The sequence below is a fragment of the Anser brachyrhynchus genome (genome assembly GCF_964034855.1).
Source record: "Anser brachyrhynchus genome assembly, chromosome: Z".
NCBI lineage: Eukaryota > Metazoa > Chordata > Aves > Anseriformes > Anatidae > Anser > Anser brachyrhynchus.
In genome coordinates, this window is record NC_137697.1 from 18,278,298 (window position 1) to 18,299,537 (window position 21,240).

General features: G+C 34.8%; 1 protein-coding gene across 12 annotated transcripts in view; it reads left to right on the forward strand.

The window, feature by feature from the left end:
• The window catches only part of ERBIN (erbb2 interacting protein), a 121,378-nt gene that overhangs the window by 85,317 nt on the left and 14,821 nt on the right, over positions 1-21,240 (forward strand). For 11 of the 12 annotated variants that reach the window (XM_080573088.1, XM_080573087.1, XM_080573082.1 and 8 more), the window contains 14 exons: positions 1,300-1,363; positions 3,230-3,304; positions 4,624-4,768; positions 5,211-5,283; positions 6,225-6,354; positions 6,706-6,821; positions 7,981-8,050; positions 8,542-8,641; positions 10,797-10,918; positions 11,898-12,068; positions 12,834-13,016; positions 15,737-15,851; positions 17,567-17,750; positions 18,569-20,093. In XM_080573088.1, coding sequence (XP_080429214.1) covers positions 1,300-1,363; positions 3,230-3,304; positions 4,624-4,768; positions 5,211-5,283; positions 6,225-6,354; positions 6,706-6,821; positions 7,981-8,050; positions 8,542-8,641; positions 10,797-10,918; positions 11,898-12,068; positions 12,834-13,016; positions 15,737-15,851; positions 17,567-17,750; positions 18,569-20,093 — 3,073 coding nt within the window. The remainder of the gene's footprint in view (positions 1-1,299; positions 1,364-3,229; positions 3,305-4,623; positions 4,769-5,210; positions 5,284-6,224; positions 6,355-6,705; positions 6,822-7,980; positions 8,051-8,541; positions 8,642-10,796; positions 10,919-11,897; positions 12,069-12,833; positions 13,017-15,736; positions 15,852-17,566; positions 17,751-18,568; positions 20,094-21,240) is intronic. The other variant, XM_080573080.1, reaches the window with a different exon arrangement.

Below are 21,240 nucleotides of genomic sequence, written 5' to 3' on the forward strand. Positions count from 1 at the left end.
CTTGTGCTCACCCAGAGTGTTCTTTGAATGTTTTGGTGTTTAATACTTTAATATTCTGGTAATACAAAAAACTTTCAATTTGGGCGCTCTTATGTTTAACTTTTCCAGAATTTTATAGGAAGTACACATTTATATTTGAAGTTTTTACATTCTAACTGTTCCAATGAAAGCTATTATCAAATAAATACGAAACATAATGTCATACGAGAAACTCACAGTCCCTTTGAAAAGTGTTAGGTAGTACTGCTGTTGACTAAAGTTCTGATTGTGTAGGTCACCACATGCAGTGGCAGATGCTATCTGAATTGCAAACCACTTAGCAGTGACTTGCTTGCTGGTGGTGATCTAGTCTGTTGTTTGGGAACCCTGGAACTACCATGTTGACAACTTGTATTGTTTCCTCAGACCTTTTTATAAGCTTGAAATAAAAATAATTGCCAGTAGATTGCACGTGTATGGAAAATTTTAATTTCATGATAGTTGCTAAAATTTTCGCTCAGGAGTGTAGTGATCGATCTCATGTGTTAAAGTGGAATAGAAAAAGCACAACTCACTGTCTTGTAAGGAAATAATGCATGAATTAATTATTCGTATAGTAATTTTGAGCAGATATTCTCTGTGGAGTCCCTACAGTAAACATAAAGAGAAAATTTTGTCAAAACACAGCTTGAAAGAAGGTATCTTACCCAATGTCAGCCATTGATTTAGTCTTTGCTGTAAGTTGGCTTAAAGAGTATCGATGTGTCATGAAATCCAATTTTAATCTGAACCATTTTGGGACTAAAGGAATAATTAGGATTCCAGACCATATCATATTGAAGCAACTTTGTCAGCAGCCTGGAAGGGAGGAAGTGTTGGTTGTTACTATGATGCAGCAGTCATCTTGTCTGTTTTTGTTAATCATTAGGAAGTGGTCTGTCTTTAGGAGGAAAACATGTTTTAGGAAGAAAACACGTTGTGGTGATTATGACAGTAGGTGAAAAGCTGAGGCAGTTGAAGAGTGATTTCACTGAGTTGTTTTTTTATCATTTAGACAACTCAACAACTCTAATGGTCTTTAATTTTTGTAAACTTTTTTGTAAACTAATCTACAGATAAACTGTTCTTTGTGTGACAGTCACAGTATGATCATTGATGTACGGCTAGTAACAGGATGAAAATTCAACTTTATTTAGGTATCAGTCCAGTTACAGTGTAACATCGCTATTCAATACTGATTAAAATATTTGTGTGAATACAGAAAGACTGGATATCATTATTTTCTTAAATCTAACTCTTATTAATCCCCTTCCTCTGTAGAACCATGTCCAGACTGACTCAGCTGGAGAGACTGGATTTAGGAAGTAATGAATTCACAGAAGTGGTGAGTATTACCTAGATAACAAAGCTTATACCTTATACTACTTTATGGAGCTTGTTTTCAAAATTGTGCATTTTCTTCTGCTTATATATTCTTCCTCAATTTGAAATAGAACACTGTAGTATATTGGGGTTAATGTGCCAGTTAAAGTTTATTGGTAATATGTATGTGAATTATAAACACAGTGATTTGGCTTATAGTAAATTCTAACTGTTATTGTTTAGCATGTATTTAATGTAGCAGTTTTGTGTAAGCTGTGTATGACTTGCTTTTATTAGCGAGCATAACCTATTTAGATGCAAGGGAAATTATATTAATTTAGTTGTAAGTTTGTATATCGTTCAAAAAACAGCAAAACACAATCGAGGTGTTCAGGTTTTTCCTTTGTTGTGCTCAGTGTGCTTCTTGTTCTTGATGTCACAGACATACATCTATATAGAAGCACAGAATCGCAGAATAGTTTGTGTTGGAAGGGACCTTAAAGATCACCCGGTTCCAACCCCCTGTCATAGGCAGAGACACCTCCCACCAGACCAGGTTGCTCAAGGCCCCATCCAGCCTGGCCTTGAGCACCTCCAGGGATGGGGCATCCACAGCTTCACTGGGCAACCTGTAAATCATTTAATGTCCATCTGCTTCTACGAGTACTTTTCTGTATAAGGGAATTGAAATAGTTAGAAGTATAGTGGAACATCCTGGCCTACCATATGATAAAGTCAAGCCTCTGTGTGCTACCAACAGGTACTTCATTAGCCACAGATCACGAAGGGCCAAACACTCACCTAGCTATGTGGTTTGTTAGATATGGAAGTGTATTTAAGGAAATGTACATGCCATATGCTCATTACAATGTAGATACGCCTGTGGGAGCCTTAAATTAATATGCTTGGGCCCATGTTATGCCATAAGAGCTGGGAAGTAATTATAGGCTCTGAAAATACCTATTTGGATATATTTTTGGCTGATCGCTTCATCTCTCCAAGCCTTTTATCTGGAAAAGTCAACTACTGAGAACTTAACTGCATTTCCATTAATAATTTCCATAAATCCATTTGTAAAAGTACAAAAATGGTTGGAACTGCTTTTTGGGGGGGGTCAAGATCTGTCTAAAATGTAGTCTTCACTCATTAAAAAAAAAAAAGTCATCTCTTGGAAAATTAATTATTAGAGCCAGGACTGCAGGAATTTGTAGAGCAGTATTATCTATTTACAACATAAAGAAATTAAGTTCTGAATTTAACCAGACTTGATTGTAGCTGTTATGGTACAGTAGCACATGTTTTATGTTTCTTTCTCAGGAGGAAGTTTAAATGGTAAAAATCCACTCATCCTTGCTGCAAATGCTTTCCTAAGAAGTGGTCTTTCTCAGATATAATAAGTTGTAATGAGAGTTTATCTTGTGCTTCATTGTATGAAATGTTTTGCCTATATTTTGCTTTGTTTTCTACCAGAAAACTAAAATTTGTTTCCTAGTTTTCTCAGTCAATATCTTGTCAACTTCATACTATTTGAAAAACCAGCTCTTCTCAGTTGACGGAATTTAAGGTTTTTTAGACCTTTTCCAGGAGAAAGAACTATACACAAGATTTATCAATTGTGTGTTCCAGTTGAAAAATAATAGTTCCTGTAAAAATAGTACTTTTTGTAAAGATTTAGTTCTGTGATCAAGTTCTTACCACATTTTTTATATCTAGTATATATATGCATTTCAAAAAGTAAATTAATCTGTTTTTTGATAACATGATGAAAAAAGTGAATATAACAACTATAATAAGACATTACTTAAATTTGTCATATATGAATCACTGAAGTTGTTTTTGAATTTCAATACTTTCTATATGAAATTTTTAAAAATGTTTCCCTTTTCAGCCTGAAGTACTTGAACAATTGAGCGGATTAAAGGAATTTTGGATGGATGGTAATAGACTAACACTTATTCCAGGGGTAAGTCCTTTTACTATATCAAATATTTAGTGTTTTAATTTACAGTGGTATTTGCTTTGTCAGCTAGCATATGTGTATATTACAGTTGATGTATAATTTTAGTGTTACTCAAAGCCAAAAATCTTAAGTGCTGCTTAAGCCTTTACTGGCCTACTTAGAAATTGTCACTGACCTTCAGAGTTGGGAGCAGAGCTTTCCTTTCATTGAAAGTTCTGTTATCTAAAAATAATGTTCCAAATAAGGAAAGGGGTGAAAATCCTAGATCAAATCCTGTATCAAATTTAGAGCTGCCCAGTCTTTCCAAAAAGGAATTACTTTGTGTTAGAGAGCAAGCAGGAATATACAGGGTAAATGTTCTGTGACTTTTTACAGGTAAAGGCTGTAAAACAAGCAATGAGTGTTAAGGACCTCATGCAGCGTGTACAATAGCAAATTCCCAATAAAGCATTCTCCTGATTTCATGAAGGTTTCTGACATCTCTTGGAATTACATGGGGTCAAGGATGACCTATTATTACAGTACTTGTGAACCTGTGTTTATGTTCTAGTAAACTAGTATTTAAAATCTGGGAAGCAGCTGGTCTGTTTTCAGAGTTAAAATCATTAGTGACCATCTGATGTGAGGCTTTCTTGCTTGATTAACAGTCTTCTGTACTGCCTTTCCTCACTTCAGCTAAGAGTTCCTTGAGAAGAGTTGAGTGGATGTTAAACTTTTCTACTTTATTATAAAAGTAAAACTGTATGTTTGGAAGCAATTGCTTCTCACCTCTGAAGATCTTAAAGACTAGTGTGTATAAAGTGTGTATAAATCTTCAAGTTTATTCTTGGTTCATATGAAAATGTAATACATGCTATACTTGTTTTGTTCTTCAGCACAGGTTAGTAGTACACTCATGTTGCTTTTGAGGTTAAGTAGAATGCAATTTAACACAAAATGCAAAAAATAAGCATTAAAAGACTTTAGATGAGTCTGATTATGTCCTTACATTATACTGTGCACCTCTGTTCTTCTGTTCTAAGGCTTCTATCACTTGATCCATGGTAATTGATCAAACACTTGAATTTACAGCAGACTGACTTCAGAGAGATCTTCAGAATAACTGTAGTGCCTGTGTCTCTAGCAACATGTTAACTGTATGTGTCAGCCCAAAATATTTCGTTATAAGTTTTGGGTATTCAACGTAAAGTTGTATTTCAGCATTGTAACTAGGTTTTCACTTTTTCCTGTGGCATTATATTTCAGAAACAGTTTGTCAAAACTGCTGGCTTTTTTTGTTGTTGAACTTGCACCTCCTAGAATACATTTTCTCTTTCTTTTAGTTCATAGGCACTTTGAAACAACTGACCTACTTGGATGTTTCTAAAAACAACATTGAAGTGGTTGAAGAAGGTATTTCAGGTTGTGAAAGCCTACAAGACCTATTGTTATCCAGTAATTCACTTCAGCAACTGCCAGAGTCTATTGGTTTGTATTTTCATTTAATTCAAGCTCTAAAAAGGTTATAAGTTAAACACAGAATACTTGAAAATACACAAATGGTATTTTAGATCCAAGTTTTGATTGATTTAAAGCTCCAGTTTTGGATAAAGCTAAATAAAATAAAATTAAATAAAAATTCATATTTGTTCTGGAGCATTTTTAATTTTATACCGTAGTTTGTAAATGGATGAGTAATTGCTGACTGTAACAGAGTTTTTTGTTTGTTTTTAAAAAAGATACTTATTTCCTCTGACTGCCTTGTGGTAAACTGATAAATGAGTTCTGTAAACTCACCTGCTCACTTTTAGTAGATGTGTAGCACTATGGGAATGCCAGGGAATACAGATGATTTTCCCCTAATTAAAGATCAAAACTTGATTTAATAATCTCCAATGTGTTTTTGACTCAATTACTCATTTTTCTACAGGTTCCTTGAAGAAGGTAACAACACTTAAAATTGATGAAAACCAGTTAATTTATTTGCCAGACTCCATAGGAGGGTATGTATTTCACTGGAATAAAACATTGCATTGCCTTTCTGCAAGTTAGTCTGTAAAAATGGTCTCTGTATTGAATGTTTGTACGCTTCTCTACCTGATTTAATTTATTCTGCATATTTGTGTTTGAATAAAACTGATAGCAATTACTTCATATCTTCTGTTTTTCGGCATGTGTGATCTTTACATTTTATTTGATATCAAGACCTATGTTACTCACTCATTAATGTAGCCACCAGTCTATAAAAGAAAAATTTAATGTGAAAGGAAATATGTATTGACAAAGGCATGCAGCTGCCTCAAAGTGTTTCTGTCAGTATCATAGCAGTAGCCGTGTTAAGTATTGCAGGTCATTGAACCAGTATCAAAAAGCTTGTAAAAAGTGAATCTGAACATGCACAATCATCTGTTTTGTATATTTTAAGGAGAATTTTTACTTCTTAATCAGCAAGATTTTTTTTACCAAGTTGATATTCACAAATGATGGTAAAAATAACTGGTTCAGAATTAAGTGCTATACAGATGAAGGATATTTGTTGCAATCCATTTTCTCCTATTATGATTAATGTACATTATATTTTGTTGTCAGAATTTACAAAATACTTTTTCACTGTTAATGTGTTGTATGTTCACTGTCTCCAACTGTAAATTCTTACACTCAGCAACTGCTTGGCTATGATTTGTCTCATTCTGAAAATTTTCAGTACCTTGACCCTCCTGTTTTCACTGAAAGCTCTCTTCTGAGGACAATGTAAAGGAGATTAAGAAAAGATAAGAATTTAGGCAACTAGTAAAGGACTTTCTTGGGTTTGAATTTCATTTGGGTGCCAGAGTTTCATTTTGAATTTCATTTGTAATTGTTACTGGTATTAATGTAATTTAAACTTAGTGCCCGATTAATGTTGGGTGAATTAACCTGTATAGCAGAGTAATATTTTTTTCAGGTTAGTGTCAGTAGAAGAGCTGGACTGTAGTTTCAATGAGATTGAAACTTTGCCTTCATCTGTTGGGCAACTCTCTAACATAAGGACATTTGCTGCAGATCATAACTTCTTAACACAGCTGCCACCAGAGGTATGTTTGTACTTACAAAACTGTAAACTGAAATATTTTCATGGATATTAAACTGCCTTTTCTGTACAAATTTTATTTGGTTAGCAAGTTGAGAATTCTTGAGTAGGTTTTGCGTGTGTGTGTGTGAAGGAGGACATTATGAATATACAAGTTTTCAAATAATGAAATTAAATCTGAAAAATTTTTGAAGCAAGAATTATAATTCAGTTGCTATTGTATGGAACTAACAGGAATATATAAGAATAATCCTAATTATACTTAACAAGGAAAAATAGCTGCAGTCTAGTTGTTTTAAAATAATAACTCATATATTAGAGCTGTGAAAGTGAATTAATTCTTTTTTTTTTCCAGATAGGAAATTGGAAGTATGTAACAGTGTTGTTTCTGCATTCTAATAAGCTTGAATTTCTCCCTGAAGAGATGGGTGATATGCAGAAATTAAAGGTCATCAATCTGAGTGACAATAGGTTTGTGAACACACAATTTAAGTAAAAGTAGTGTAAAGAGCCATAGCATTGCAAATGTTTTATTGTATCTTATGTCTATCCTCCAAATGTAAGTAGAGTTATTTTTATGAATATATCACGCTCTTTTTCATTATATCTCACCCACAGTTTATAAGCTGACCGAAATGTATGTATTTTACTGTTGCTATGTTGTATTTTATTTATTATTGGTCCATTGTATGAAGATGTATTTCTTCAAATTAGGCACATACTTGATGACTTAAGCATCTGCATTGATGCACAGCTTAGATACACCCATGGTTGTTAGCATGCATTTTTCTAGGGAATTAATTTGTTCTCTTCTTAACATTTCTATTTGATTCTTAGGTAAAAATTAATAGCTTCCTGTATTGCATATGGAGGACATAAAACCGTATCACAGTATATTGTAGAACACTTGAGTGTGCTCGAGAGTGGGGAAGGAGTTGTGTTTCATTAGAGCTGGTCATTAAAAACTGGCAAAACCCTTCTCATTGAGGAACTGCCAATTCACAGAAATGAAATATATTGGAGAGAGAAGTCTGAGCTCTCCCTCCTGTTATCCAATCCTGCTTCTCTGTACTCTACCCATAGCCTGATACCTCCATTAATGCCAGAGCTCTTATTATTCAGGGCAACCCCATTCACATACATTTTCTTTTTTTAGGAAAAATAAAAAAAACAGTATTTCAGGTGTGAAATTTTTCTTTTCTTTTTCTTCTTTTTTTTTTAATTTTTCTTAGTTGGAGCACGTTTGTATTGAAAATTGCTGAGAATCCAAATTAAAGTATAAAAAGAAATAGTCCTGACTTTAAGTCAGATAGTTGATTTACATGCCATGATAATGATTGTCTTAACAATAGTATTCATATCACTGAACTGAGTTAAATTCAAGTTACCTGTCTCACTTTTTAAGCTGCTTGCTAAATTGGGTAGAAGTTCACATTTAAAAGAAGATTCTAGGTACAACTTTTAATATAAATTAAGTGCTATTACCTTTCAACAGTGAATAGTTATTAATTTAACAATATCTGTAGATGTTTATTATAAGCATTTTTTGCAGGCTAATGCAGCACTGTTCCTTAGCAGTCTTAGTATTGATAAGTGTGCTTACATAAACTTTTCTTCTTCTAATTTACAGACTGAAGAATTTGCCATTTACCTTCACAAAACTGCAACAGCTCACTGCTATGTGGCTATCAGATAATCAGGTGAATTTTTTGGGGGGAAAACATATATAGACAGATGATTTACTTTATTTTTAATGGCGTTGACAAGTACAGAGCAAACCATAATATAATGAGAAGTGATACTGTGTATCTGCATCAGTAATTCCTTGACTTCATTTTGTCTGTTCTCCTAAAATAAACAACATTGAGCATACACTACTTCAGAGCTTTGCATAGTTCTGGCAAAGTTCTGCATTGTTAAGAAATCTAATTTAACACAATTTAGATTATTTTTTGTTGTTGTTACTTTAGGCTTACAGGAATGGTAGTGCTTGATATGTAGCTAGTACTTGAATATGTAGCATGTTGTTTCTTCCACAGATATACCATTGGGGAAACTTAGTAAAATAAATGATAAATGATTTAATAGAAAGCAGAGCAGTTTTCAAAGTAATGGGATGTATTACATATATCATATTTACTTTTTACATCTGTATATTGTCTTAACGGTTCCTTCTTTGATTGCTTCTTAGTCTAAACCACTTATTCCACTTCAAAAAGAAGCTGACCCCGACACACAGAAAACAGTTCTTACTAATTACATGTTCCCCCAGCAACCAAGGACTGAGGATGGTAAGAATTTCTGAAATACTCTGTCTGAATGTTCCCTTTTTGAAAATAAAAATGGGAAGACAATCCAACTAACATGATTTTCACTTGATAATACTTAAATAAAAGTTTTAAGTAAAACTCTAAGTGATGAAAAGTCTGATGAATGAGATATGCAGTTTAAACACATGATCCACATATTAGTAAATTCTAGGTGAAAATATGTTTCTGTTGGAAGTGTGCATGTGAGGAAGAGTGAGGTGAGGAATAGACTGGTAAGATTATGTTCTGTGATGGATGCCCCTTCCTAATGTGACATCCTTTTTCATTCGGGCAGAGTTTAATGCTTTGGGTTGAAATTCTCCTTGCCAGGTGTCTGCTTTAGACTGACTATTTGGCAAAATGTCAGACTCCATTACTGAGTACATAACTCTGGAAAGTTTTATAGCATTCTGTAGCTTATTGTAAGTATAAAAAACAAAACAAACAAAAAAAGGAAAATGCTTTTTGCTTACATGTAATTCAAACTGTTTTATAAAAGGTTAGTCACAGAATATGAAGACCTTGCCAAAAAGTTATTTCTGCACTCTTGTGAAATAGTTAGGAAAATGAGTAACATTCCATGAGTAAACCCACTGGGAGTTAGGGTAAGAGTGTAAAGTCTGTATGTTTCTCCACTTTCCTTCCCCTACAGGCAAACGGAAAAACCTTGTACCTCTTTCAGAGAAGTCAGGCTATTTTTGAGATACATGAAGTAGAGTATGCTTGGATTGGGTGGGTGGATGGGTGTGGGTGTGGGGAGGGGGGTTACTCAATGGGAATAATTGAAAACTCTCAATTGGCAACATTTTATGTTCCATGGCACAAACGTCTAGTACATTGAGAGGAGTAATCAAAAACATCTACAAAAACAGTAAATTATGCATCACTTTTAGTGCCCTCTAATGCAGATAATGAATCTGCAATCCCTGTGACAGAACGTGAGAGTTAAAAAAAAAAATCATTTGGAGGTTGTCAGTGAAGTTGAAGGTAGTTCCTGAAAGCATTATGTCCATTTGAATTTTATTTTACCCAGGTGCTGGGTTTCTTTCTGTAGACAAAGAAAGGGCCAATTGTTTGGCTTAGGTTGACAGAAGACCTCCTTCTGAACAGTCATGCCAAACAGAAGGTTTAAAGTTCAATAGATAACCTTTTATAAATTTCAATTAAAATAAATAAATAAATAAAATAATTCTTTATAAAATTCTTTTTTGGGTATGTCAGGAATTATTTCAGGCATAAAGAAGTCTATTAGAATATTTTCAGATATGTTAAAATAGAAAATTTATCCAATAAACAGAGTAACAAATAATTATATGTGTATTATATATGTATACTATTGTATATATTTTTATATTATAAATGTCTATAATTAAGCATTTTCCTATTTCAGGTATAGAAATATCTAGAAACATTTAATATGAACAATATTGGCATTTCTAGAGAAGTATATAGTTTAGTATATAGTGGTGATTGCAGACTTATTAGACTTGCACACTAAAATAGAACCTAATCCATGTCACACAAGGCATAGAAGCATGCTAGAATAAGACAGTGGGTAAACAAAAGATTTTTTTTCTCTTGTAAAATTAGTCAAGAAATACTCTGTAAAGCTCCACATTTGTATACCTGTTATATTTTGTGTTAAGTTTTAGAAGCTTTTTGTTTATTTCAGGATTGGTAATACTGAAAGTTCTTGTCAGAAAGTCACTTTTCTGTTTCCGTTATCATTAAGTGAAATCAGGTGAATTCTCTTAAATGTGCATAGTAAGACCATACCACTGAAGTCACTTTATATTAATCTAAGTATCATTTACTTTGTTTTGTACAAATACATATTTTATTAATTTATATAAGTATTTTGCAGAGAGTTATGCTGAAAATTTGCAAATGTGAGCGTTCAGGCTAGAGTACAGCTGCATCTATGAAGTGTTTAGCCTTACAGATAGGGATGTTACTATTATCAAAATACAGCCAAGTTCATACAGCAGTGAGAGCTCAGTTAGTTTTCAGCTTACTAATCACTATCTCTTACCTTTTCCAGTATACATATAAAAATTCACCAATGCCATACAAGAAAAAGAAGATTTTTATTTTGTATAATGTATCCTATTCTTATAAGAGTCTTTTTTTTATTTAGTTATGTTCATATCTGACAATGAAAGTTTCAATCCATCTCTGTGGGAGGAACAGAGGAAACAGCGTGCTCAGGTGGCATTTGAGTGTGATGAAGACAAAGATGAGAGAGAGGCACCACCTCGGGTTAGTATTAATTTTTTTTTTAAACAGTGGATGCTTCCCTCCCTATCACTCCCATCCACACTCCCAAGTCCCATGCTTTTTCTTCATCTGGCTGTAGATTTAGGTCTTCTGAAGAAATCATAGAATCATAGAATCACAGAATGGCTCGGGTTGGAAGGGACCTTAAAGATCATCTAATTCCAACCCCCCTGCCATAGGCAGGGACGCCACCCACTAGATCAGGTTGGCCAAGGCCCCATCCAGCCTGGCCTTGAACACTTCTGGGGATGGGGCATCCACAGCTTCTCTGGGGAACCTGTGCCAGTACCTCACTATCCTTACAGTGAAGAATTTCCTCCTAAAGTCTACTATAAATCTATCCTTTTTTAGTTTAAGACCATTCCCCCTTGTCCTATCACTATCTACCCAAGTAAAGAGTCCTTCCTAATCCTTTTTATAAGACCCCTCTAAGTATTGAAAGGTCACAGTGAGGTCTCCCTGGAGCCTTCTCTTCTGTTGGCTGAACAGCCCCAGCTCTCTCAGACTTTCTTCACAGGAGAGGTGCTCCAATGAAGGACTTTGTTTATTAGCTTAAGAGTATCTAACTGGAAAAACTCTTCTCCCCCTCAGATCACTTAAAAAGGAGCACCAGGGAAAAAGTCTTAGCTGGTTTAGGGTGTAATTAGGAGACTACAGAACTGGTTCTTCTGTGGAGGAGGGGTAGTGGGGAAAAAATGGTTAATCCTAATTTTCCTTTAAGTACATTACATCTGTTATGTTTCTTCCTGCTTGCATTCGATGGACAAATTAAAAAAAAAAAGTGATTTGTAATCTTGCTGGGTTTTATAAAATTGTTTTTAATCCAGGTAGACTCAGCTAAATGGAAATCCTACATTTCTCTGCTGAAAGTTTTGTCCTAATTCATTGCCTGTTTGAAAGCTAATACTTAAATTATGGCATTTAATTAAATTCAGAACGTTCCTGCTCTTTTATTACACAGGAAGGCAATCTGAAGAGATATCCAACTCCATATCCTGATGAACTGAAGAATATGGTCAAAACTGTCCAGACAATTGTACATAGACTAAAGGATGAAGAGTCTACCGAAGATGTTGCCAAGGAATCAAAACGGGAAAGCCAGGCAGTTTCTGTAAAAGATGTGGGGGTAAAGGTTAGATAAAGTATTCTCTTTTGACTTCACTAGAACATCCAAATATCTAGAGTATCATTGATTCATTTTCATTCTTCTTCTCTACATTAATGCTTTAGTGTTAGTTAAAGAACAGAATTTACCTTTTCATCATCTTAACAAGTCTGTAATAAATGTCTGTTTTGCAGTAGTAATTTTCCCCTAACACTAAGAACAAAGGAGATGGCTTGATTCTCAGGAAAATACAAAATGCTGATGTGCTGCCAAGCTGTTTACTCCAGTTTCTGGAGGATGGCATCCTTGTCGTTACCTGATTCTCTTTTATCCGTGAAACTTCAAAAGGAAAATCAGGATTATCTCTAAAAATGTTACTGCTGCCCTTATAACTGAAGGTTTAATACAATAAGCTGGGAAGGCACACAAGTGGCTAAGAGGTTGATGTAGCCTGATGTGATAAGTGATAGGACTATTTGGCATCTGTTTGCTGCTGAGGTGATATTGTACGTATTCTTGGCCTTTTTTTAGTCTGTTTAACTGGAAGTTTAATGGTATGAATTGACCCCAGCAGTGAAGGGAGTAAAACCAATTGGAAAAGGGTGGGGAATATAATTTAGTAATCTACAGAGATTTCTCTCTACCTTGTGTATTTTGCGCTTGATAATTTCAAAGGTCAGATTTTCCATTTTATAGTTTCCCAAAATATTCAGTGCTAAGTCTTAGTATCAATCATATGATACTGAAAAACCTTTCAGGATGTTTTTTCTACAAATGTTCTTAATCCTGTAGACTTCAGAAATTGTTCCAATAAAGAACAAAGCTGATGAGAGAAAGCAATATTCAGCCGGAAGCTCTGTGCAGAAGCCTACTGAACCAGAAGCTGAGCACTGCACTGCAAATTCACAGATGGCTGCACTTGTTAAAACCTTGCAGAACACAAAAACAATTGTCAACCATGAGGACACGCTTGAGGTATGGCATTGTGATGAATATCATAACAGTCAAAGAATTGTGCTGGTGTTGCATTGAACTAGTTACTATGAAAGACAAAAATTTATGTTGACAGAAGCAGAAAATTGCCATCCGTAAGTGCTGTAAGTACAAATGGGTTGGTAATGTAATATTGTTTTTACTTCACACTATATGAAGTACAAGTTGAAATACCTAGTAAAAAGTTCGTAATGAAAGATATATGCATGTAAAGAACAATAAAGCAAACTTGATTAAAACTTTAAGTATCAAGCTGTGGAAAGACTCAAATATGATTTTTCCATTTTTTTACTTGACTTTCAGTACTTCGGTACATAATAGTAATTGTCACTGAAATGTCAAAATGTCGTAGCAGTGTGAGCAATCAAAAACCTGTGTATCCAAGTGACTACCCGTTCATTGCAAATAAAAAATGGAAGGTGTGTTTAAGAATATGTATTCATCTATATTTAGTAGTAAATTGTCATGAATGACTTGAATTGTATTTACCTCTTATAAAAGTCAGACACTTCTACTTTCTGAACTCTTTGTAGACAAACAACCATATATTCTTTTTTTATTTAGAATATGTTTCAGACTTATGACAAAATTTGGAACTTCCCAGTTAATCAATTGACAGTCACAACCTGTAAAATGCTTCTTTTCATAGTTTCACAAGCAGATTATTTTTGTCTGTGTTTTGCAAGCAGTAGAGCATGCATATATAATACATTGAAGAGGCTTTGTGACAAGGAGTTGTGCCTGTTGCTGGCTCTTTTCCCCCCTTAACGTGTTCTTGCTGTTACCCACTTTCTGAAAATATTGGATTTTATTTTTTAGTTTAAAAACATAATTTCTGAACGGTTGTATTAGTTGTCTAACAGTGGAAGCATGTCTTTGAAGCTGGCTGTGGGCCTGTTAAGGAAATGCAGCAGCAGTATGTAGTCAGTGAGGGATACTGAATTCTTTGTCCTTGTAGTAACTTGCTAGTAGTTTTGTTACAGCTCAGTCCAGATATCTAAACCTTACATGCATACAAGTTTTTCATTTCAACATTAATTGCACTTGTTATATGTCTCACCCAAAGCTGAAGGGCAATGTGATGGAGGCAGTGATGAGGATCTCTGTTCTGATTGCAGAGGAATAGATTTGATTTTTATTTACTTATTTAATGAAGGCTGTCACACCATGTTTGCTACTTCTCACTCAGGTTTATTCTCCTGTACTGCAGTCCAAAGAACTCATCAGGTTGTTGGTATCATGGAAGCGGTGGTACTCTAGAAGGTTCTACACATTAAATGTTCTGAAACTTTTAAGAAAAAATTGACATTAACAGACTTGTTTTGCAATCTGCGACATGTTTTGTAGCATTTTTAAGAGGAAGCATGCTTACTAGAAAGAAATCTTCACAGTAGGGAAGGAAGGTTTTTTTTCCCCTCAGAATATTTCTGAAAACCTGGCAGTAGGATACTGAATCTGTTGCCTGGCTCCTGTTGCAGGCAACTGTGTCAGTTAATCTCTTTCATATAGTGCACTGAGCTCCATCTTATGGTTAGGAACTAGTGATTCCTAGCCTAAATCTATTCGGCATCTATTGTTCTTGAAGTTAAATAACTTCTCTTCCATTTGGAATTACACACGGTGTAAATTTCAAGATAAAAACACAAGCTATACTTCCTTTTTTCTTTTTTTTTTTAATTAGACTGTGCAAACTAAAATCAAACTTTTCTCACAGCGTAACTCTCTGTTCCTAAGATCACCTAGTTTGAGCTGTTTTCTGCTGAACTGATACCCAGATCATCAGTCTGGGGCGTTTGCTAGTTCAGTGGTAACTTAAAGGCAGTCAACATTGTAGGCAGCTGGAAAAAGAGTAGAAGCAAACATCATTGACGTGTCTTATCAGGAGTGAACAGGTAAATTCTGTAGGACATTTAAGACCTCAGCTAGAGCAACATGTGCAGTTTTGAGTACTGAAATTCAATGAAGGTGTCAAGCAATTACAGAGTCCAAAGAGAGCAATAAAAAGCATTAAAGATCTAGAGAACTTCTAAGGAAATCTGAAAGTATTGATGTCCTTTACTCTAAAAAATGTGAAGTTCCTCGGGCAGGAAGCAAGGGAGGGGTTAGGCATTAGCAGCTTTACAACACATTGAAAGCGACTGCAGAGAGAAAAGGAATCATTTGTTACTAGTTCCACTGGCAGTGCTGGGGGGGGTGGGGTGGGGGAAGGAGTTGTAATGCAATAGCATAGATACTTCCCTATCTGTTGCTGGAAACTTAAAGTTTGTATGTGCCACTTCATGTTAATGTCTATTACCGTGTTACTGAATGATGACATCATGATTGTTTCTTTTCTGACTTAAACTCAACCAGAGGTTCTTCCAGCAGGGGAAGAATATTTCATCTGCTTGCTCTGAGCAGGTTCTTGCAACTGAAGTTACCCACCAGTTTGATTAGCATTTCCACAGAGTTAATCACTGACAAAGCAAGTCTGTATATACTGCTGATTTAGGATAATTCAGTGGAAAAAAAGTTATTAAAATCAATTGACATGCACTACAAAATGCACTACACAGTTGCGATGTTATACCTATGTGATGTTGCTTATCTTCCCCTTTATTGTTCAACGTGTGACAGTTTAGATAGCATTTACTTAACCTTTAAGCTCTTACGTTAAGCTCTTACGTTAAATGCACAACATAAAGCTGTTTTTCCTTTAACAGGAGTCAGAAGAGCTGTCCTCTGATGAAGAGATGAAAATGGCAGAAATGCGACCACCACTGATTGAAACCTCCATAAATCAACCAAAAGTGGTAGCTCTTAGCAACAGCAAAAAAGGTGAGATGCTCTAAAAAGCAAATAGTTCTCATAGTTCCTTGACTCAAAATCGCTAGTTTTTCTAGTTAAATTAGGTGTTTTAATTTGTGTGTTAAAAGAAAGATGATCAATTGCCTAGTTAAGCAATGAAAACAGAAAAGAATTCTGTAGAATCTTATACTTGAGTGTACAGTAGAGAAAGCTGTACTGACCTCCTGATTTTCTTTTTTTTTTTTTTTTGTCATCAGTATAAAAGCAGAGGGAAAAAGGACTATTTTCTGGCTTGGGGGACTGTTAGCTTGAAACACTCTCAATATGTTGAAAGAGGATTGCAGAAAATGGTATTTACCTTGAAAACATTCCATATTTCCTCCCTCTCCCAGGTTTTGTGGGCTTGTTTAAATTTCTCAAAGAAGTTGTGCACTCTTCCTAAGGTTTAAGAATAAACTTCTCTTGTGTCAACTCTTTCTACACTCACTTTACTCTTTGATCTGGGGTGAGAGGAAATAAGAATAAGAATTGTTTTTGTTAGCTAAGTTCTATATTACTTCTCTGGAAGATAATTTGAGTCTGGATAACCGTTTCCTTAAGAGTAAGGAATGACCTAAGATTCAGAGAAAACAAAATTAAGTCAAAGAGCAGATTGTATTTTGCTTCATGTGATGTCCTTGTCCAGGAAAAAAAAGGCTCTTCTAGCTACTATATGTAAGAGGGAAAGATTTTGAGGATGGAGGAAAAGCGCACTGAGGTAGCTGGAAGAGTCTTCTGAGGATTACCTGGAGGTGAAAAAAAACCTGATGTTTATCAGTGTTGTTGTTGGACTTTTATGCCTGGCTAAAGTTAGTAAGTCAAAACTTTTCTCATCTCTGGAGCTAGAAATTAGATTCACAAATTTATGCTTTTGGTGCCTATAACTGTCTCTTGAAGCAAAAATTTAAATGTATTGATTTGTGCACTTTGTGTGCACAAATTGTGTTTGCTCATGTCAAAATCATGGCTGGCTTGAAGTCCTGCAGATCAATGATTTTTATATGGATGTGGTATGTAAGTGTGCATACATTATGCAAGAATAAATATGGAAAGATATAAATAACTCTGATCACTCTTAGGTGATCTGCGAAGGATGGGAATGCATTGGGTTCCAGTTGCTCAGAAGAATATTTTTCTTTCGTATGTTTTACATTCATAAAACTCTATACAGTTCTAGCGATCCAGTTCTTTCCAGACTGTTTGTTGTAATAAGTAGCTATTTATCAATTATATAATATTCAAAAACAACAACTGTGCGCTTTCGAAGTTCTGCATGTCAAGCAGTGTACTTTGTTTTCATAGTGGCTAATAGACTCACACAACTGAAAACTTTGGAGTCGCTGCAAAAATAAAAACATCATTTGTTGGATAAGTTTGGGAAATATTACATAATGTAACACTTAGATTATGCCAAGGAAACTTGGAATAAAGCAACAATTTAAATTGCATTAACAGGGGAGGGCTATTTACATTGAACCAAATATTTCAGAAAAATTGGAACTATTACAAGCAGTCTTCTGTGAATTTATTAAAAAAAAAAAAACCACACAACAAAAAACAAGTTTGTGAAGGTGATAGCTTATATATTAGTTTCCAGTAATGTGTCACTAAGAAAAACATATGATTTCTAAACACCTTAACATGAACACTCTGGCTATTAAACACATGTATGTATCTATAACTAAATTGGCTTTTTTTTGTTTCAGATGATTCAAAAGATGCTGATTCGTTATCAGATGAAGCTACCCATAATAGCAATCAAAATAACAGCAACTGTTCCTCTCCTTCTCGAATGTCAGATTCTGTTTCCTTAAATACTGATAGTAGCCAAGATATTTCTCTCTGCTCTCCAGACAAAGAAACACATGCTGCTGTTTTATCCAAGATCAGGTTTGTAAAATACTGTATACAACTGAGCAAGTATAATAGCAAAATGTTACTTAATCTTTCATATGCAATTTCCATTCCTTTAATTCATTAATCATTCATTAAATAATCTAAATTGTAATGTTTTAAAGTAATGTTGACTAATGAAATGGTGCTTTAAAAAAAAAAACACACAAAACTTAGTACAAATTCAAAGACCAATTCTAGTATACAAGACGTGGTTCCATTTCTTCTTATAATAAGGTATAATAATTTCATTCTTAATTTGTGTTATCCCTGCTAAATACTTCCAGTATATCATTTTAAAAACTCCTGTTTTTGTTTGTGTAATGTTGAAGATCCATGTGATTACTAACATAATTATTAAGTAGCTTTTAGAAAATTTTAATGAAAGGAGTTGAAGCTTACTACTTCTTGTGGGTTTAATTAAAATGTGCCTTTAAAAAAAAAAGCCAATGAAAACAAGACTTCTGTCTAGAATTGTGATGGAACTCGGAAGTGTTTTTTTTTAATTAAATTACTTTCACTTCATACTTTTTGACGTTTTAAGCTGTCTTTAATCATTCCTGTTCATTTTAAGTAACCATAACATGATCATGTAATTGATGACAGAAAGCCAAGTTGCTGAAGTAAGCCCTCTGTGTAATGTACTTTCATAATGGTAAAGTAGCAAATAATAAATTTGTTTGTATATTGCTCTTTGTCCTCTATTGTGTACACAGCATGACTGTGGTGCACATTACAATTAATTTTTCTGAAATTTCTTAAAGGAATATATTGGTCCTTTGGGTATTTCTTCTAAGAACTGTCTTTTCTTACAGGCGAGAAGATGAAAATTTGAATAATCTTTTGCAAAATGGAGGTGAATTGAGCATTACAGTAGAAGAAAAAATAAATGTGCAAGAGAAGGTTACAGATCTGTCTGAATATGAACTAAGCCTTGAAGAAAGAATAGGCCTGATAGGAAAAGGTGTTGATCTAAGCACTCCTACAGAAGAGTCTCACAAGTTAGACCAAATAAATATGAATATCAATAAACTAGCTAGTGAAGAGGCAGTGCCAGTTCCTGTAGAAAGGTTAAAACCGCAGGAAATAGCGTCAGTAAAGGGCTTTTTGAACAATATTGTAAGAGAAGAAGGTGAACAGTTGGAAAATGGAAATAAATATCCTATAAATAAAGTAAATGGACATCCTGAGGAAGCAGTACAGTCTCCCAATAAAGAAGAACTAATGAGAAGCAGTAGAGCTGATGGTGATTCTTCTGCTGAGCTGTCTATTTCACGGAGCACTGAAGACTTGTCACCACAGAGAAGTGGTCCTGTGATGAAGTCTCACAGCATCACCAGTATGGACCCTGGTGGTCTTAAAATCTATGATATTGTCAATGACAATGGATCTCCCCAGGCAAACTCAGTGGTAAAATCTGCATCTGGTAGTGCAGATGGGAAAAACATAGTCCGAAGTAAATCTGCTACCCTTCTGTACGATCAGCCTTTGCAAGTTTTTCCTGGGTCGTCATCATCATCTGATTTAGTATCTTCTACAAAAGCTGCATTCAAGTTTGACTCAAATCACAATCCTGAAGGTGCTAATGTAGTGAGAGGATCAGTGACAGGTGGTGCACAGATGTTTTGCACTCCCCAGTATAATATTCAGTACAGCAGCAGTGCAACAGCAAAAGACACTTTGTGGTCCCAGAAACAAAACACCCAAGTCGAACAAAGCAGCTTACCTCCTTCACGTCTGCTAAGGTCTGACAGCACAGAAACCCCCAGCTATGTAAAGCATTCTGCCAATATGAATTTCTCTAATCATAACAATGTCCGAGCCAGTGCTGCATATAACACTCATCAACGGATGTCTGGGAGACATGTAGATATGTGGGCTGTTCCACCAAATGATAGACTGCTCCCTGGAGCAACCAGACACACTCTTCAAAGACAGAGTAGTGTTTCTTCTACAGCTTCTATAAATGTTGGTGATACTGGACCTTCAAGGCGGGCCCAGATTCCTGAAGGGGATTATTTAACATACAGAGATTTGCATTCAATGGGAAGAGCTCCACCAATAATGTCAGGGCAACAGAGACCTCTTTCTGCCAGGACATACAGCATTGATGGTCCAAATGTACCGCGACCACAGAGTGCTCGGCCATCAGTGAATGAAATACCAGAAAGAACTATGTCAGTTAGTGACTTTAATTACTCACGGACTAGCCCTTCAAAGAGATCAAATTCAAGGGTTAACTCAGAACACTCTTTATTAGACCCTACAGGAAAAAGTAAAGTCCCTCATGACTGGAGGGAACAGGTGCTGCGACATATTGAGGCTAAAAAGCTAGAAAAGGTAAAATAATTTTTAAAATTTTCTACCTTTCTGTCATCTGGGTATGGAATAAGTTAAATAATATGTTTTGAACTGCTTTTAATTGCCAGTGAAAATATACTTCTGTACTTCTACTAAAAAAGGATGTTTGTGCTGAATATCTGAGAAACAAATGATAGTCCATAAATGAACTTTACCCTGAAGAAAAAAGTCCCTCTTGATTTTACATCATACTTGCCAGCTTAGTCCAGTTACTTTAGAATACATTAAATGTCCTCTTGACCATCTGAAGTACAAGGCCAGCTCTTTTAGGCCAGGTAGTTTTTATTGCTGTTATTAGCATTATATTCATATTCTACTAAAATATTCCCTTACCCTTCTTGATCTTTCTCTTCTGCCTTTCCCCCCTGTTTCTTCTTCACTTCAAGAGCAAGGAGAAGAAAATCAGTAAAATCTATTTAAAAGTATAGGCCTACAGCTTCAGTTTCTGAGGAATTCAAAATCCATAATTAACATACATTTGCCTCCAAGCCAGTTGTCTTTTGAAGTTGGATATTTGACAGATTGTTGAATGAATATTTATTGCTGTGAGATGAGAACACTTAAAAATCTTGTTCATTTCAGGAAATCACAGGAGGTTTTGATATAACTAGACATGATGAACAGGATTCTTCATGTACTTTAAATGCTATCAAAAATTTGAGCTGATATGTAGAGCTAAACAATTATATATCTTCAAAGAATTCAGGTAGAGACTGGAAGAGTATATTCTGTTATGCTGTCCAGCTAAACCAACTATAAAATCACTAAACATTGGGCAGGATATCATTAGCCTGATCCTGTTTCCTTGGAGGGGAAGTGAGTAAAGTAGCCAAAATACATTTTGATTAGGCAGCTAGATGGATTTTTTTTTTTTAATTTCTTTTGAAAGAACTTAGTTCATACGTTTGTGATTATTATGCCAAGCATTTCAATCTTGTTGATAGGTGAAGTAATTTATTTAGGGATGGATGAAAAAAATAATTTCAACTATATTTTTTCTCTGGATATCCAAGTATTTGGAGGATTGGGTATGGTTTTGTTTAAGTTGCAGAAATGCTAGTGATTGAAAGGGTCTTTTGTTCTTGTTTTCAAAGAGGTCTGCACAACTGCCCCACCTGTTCTTATG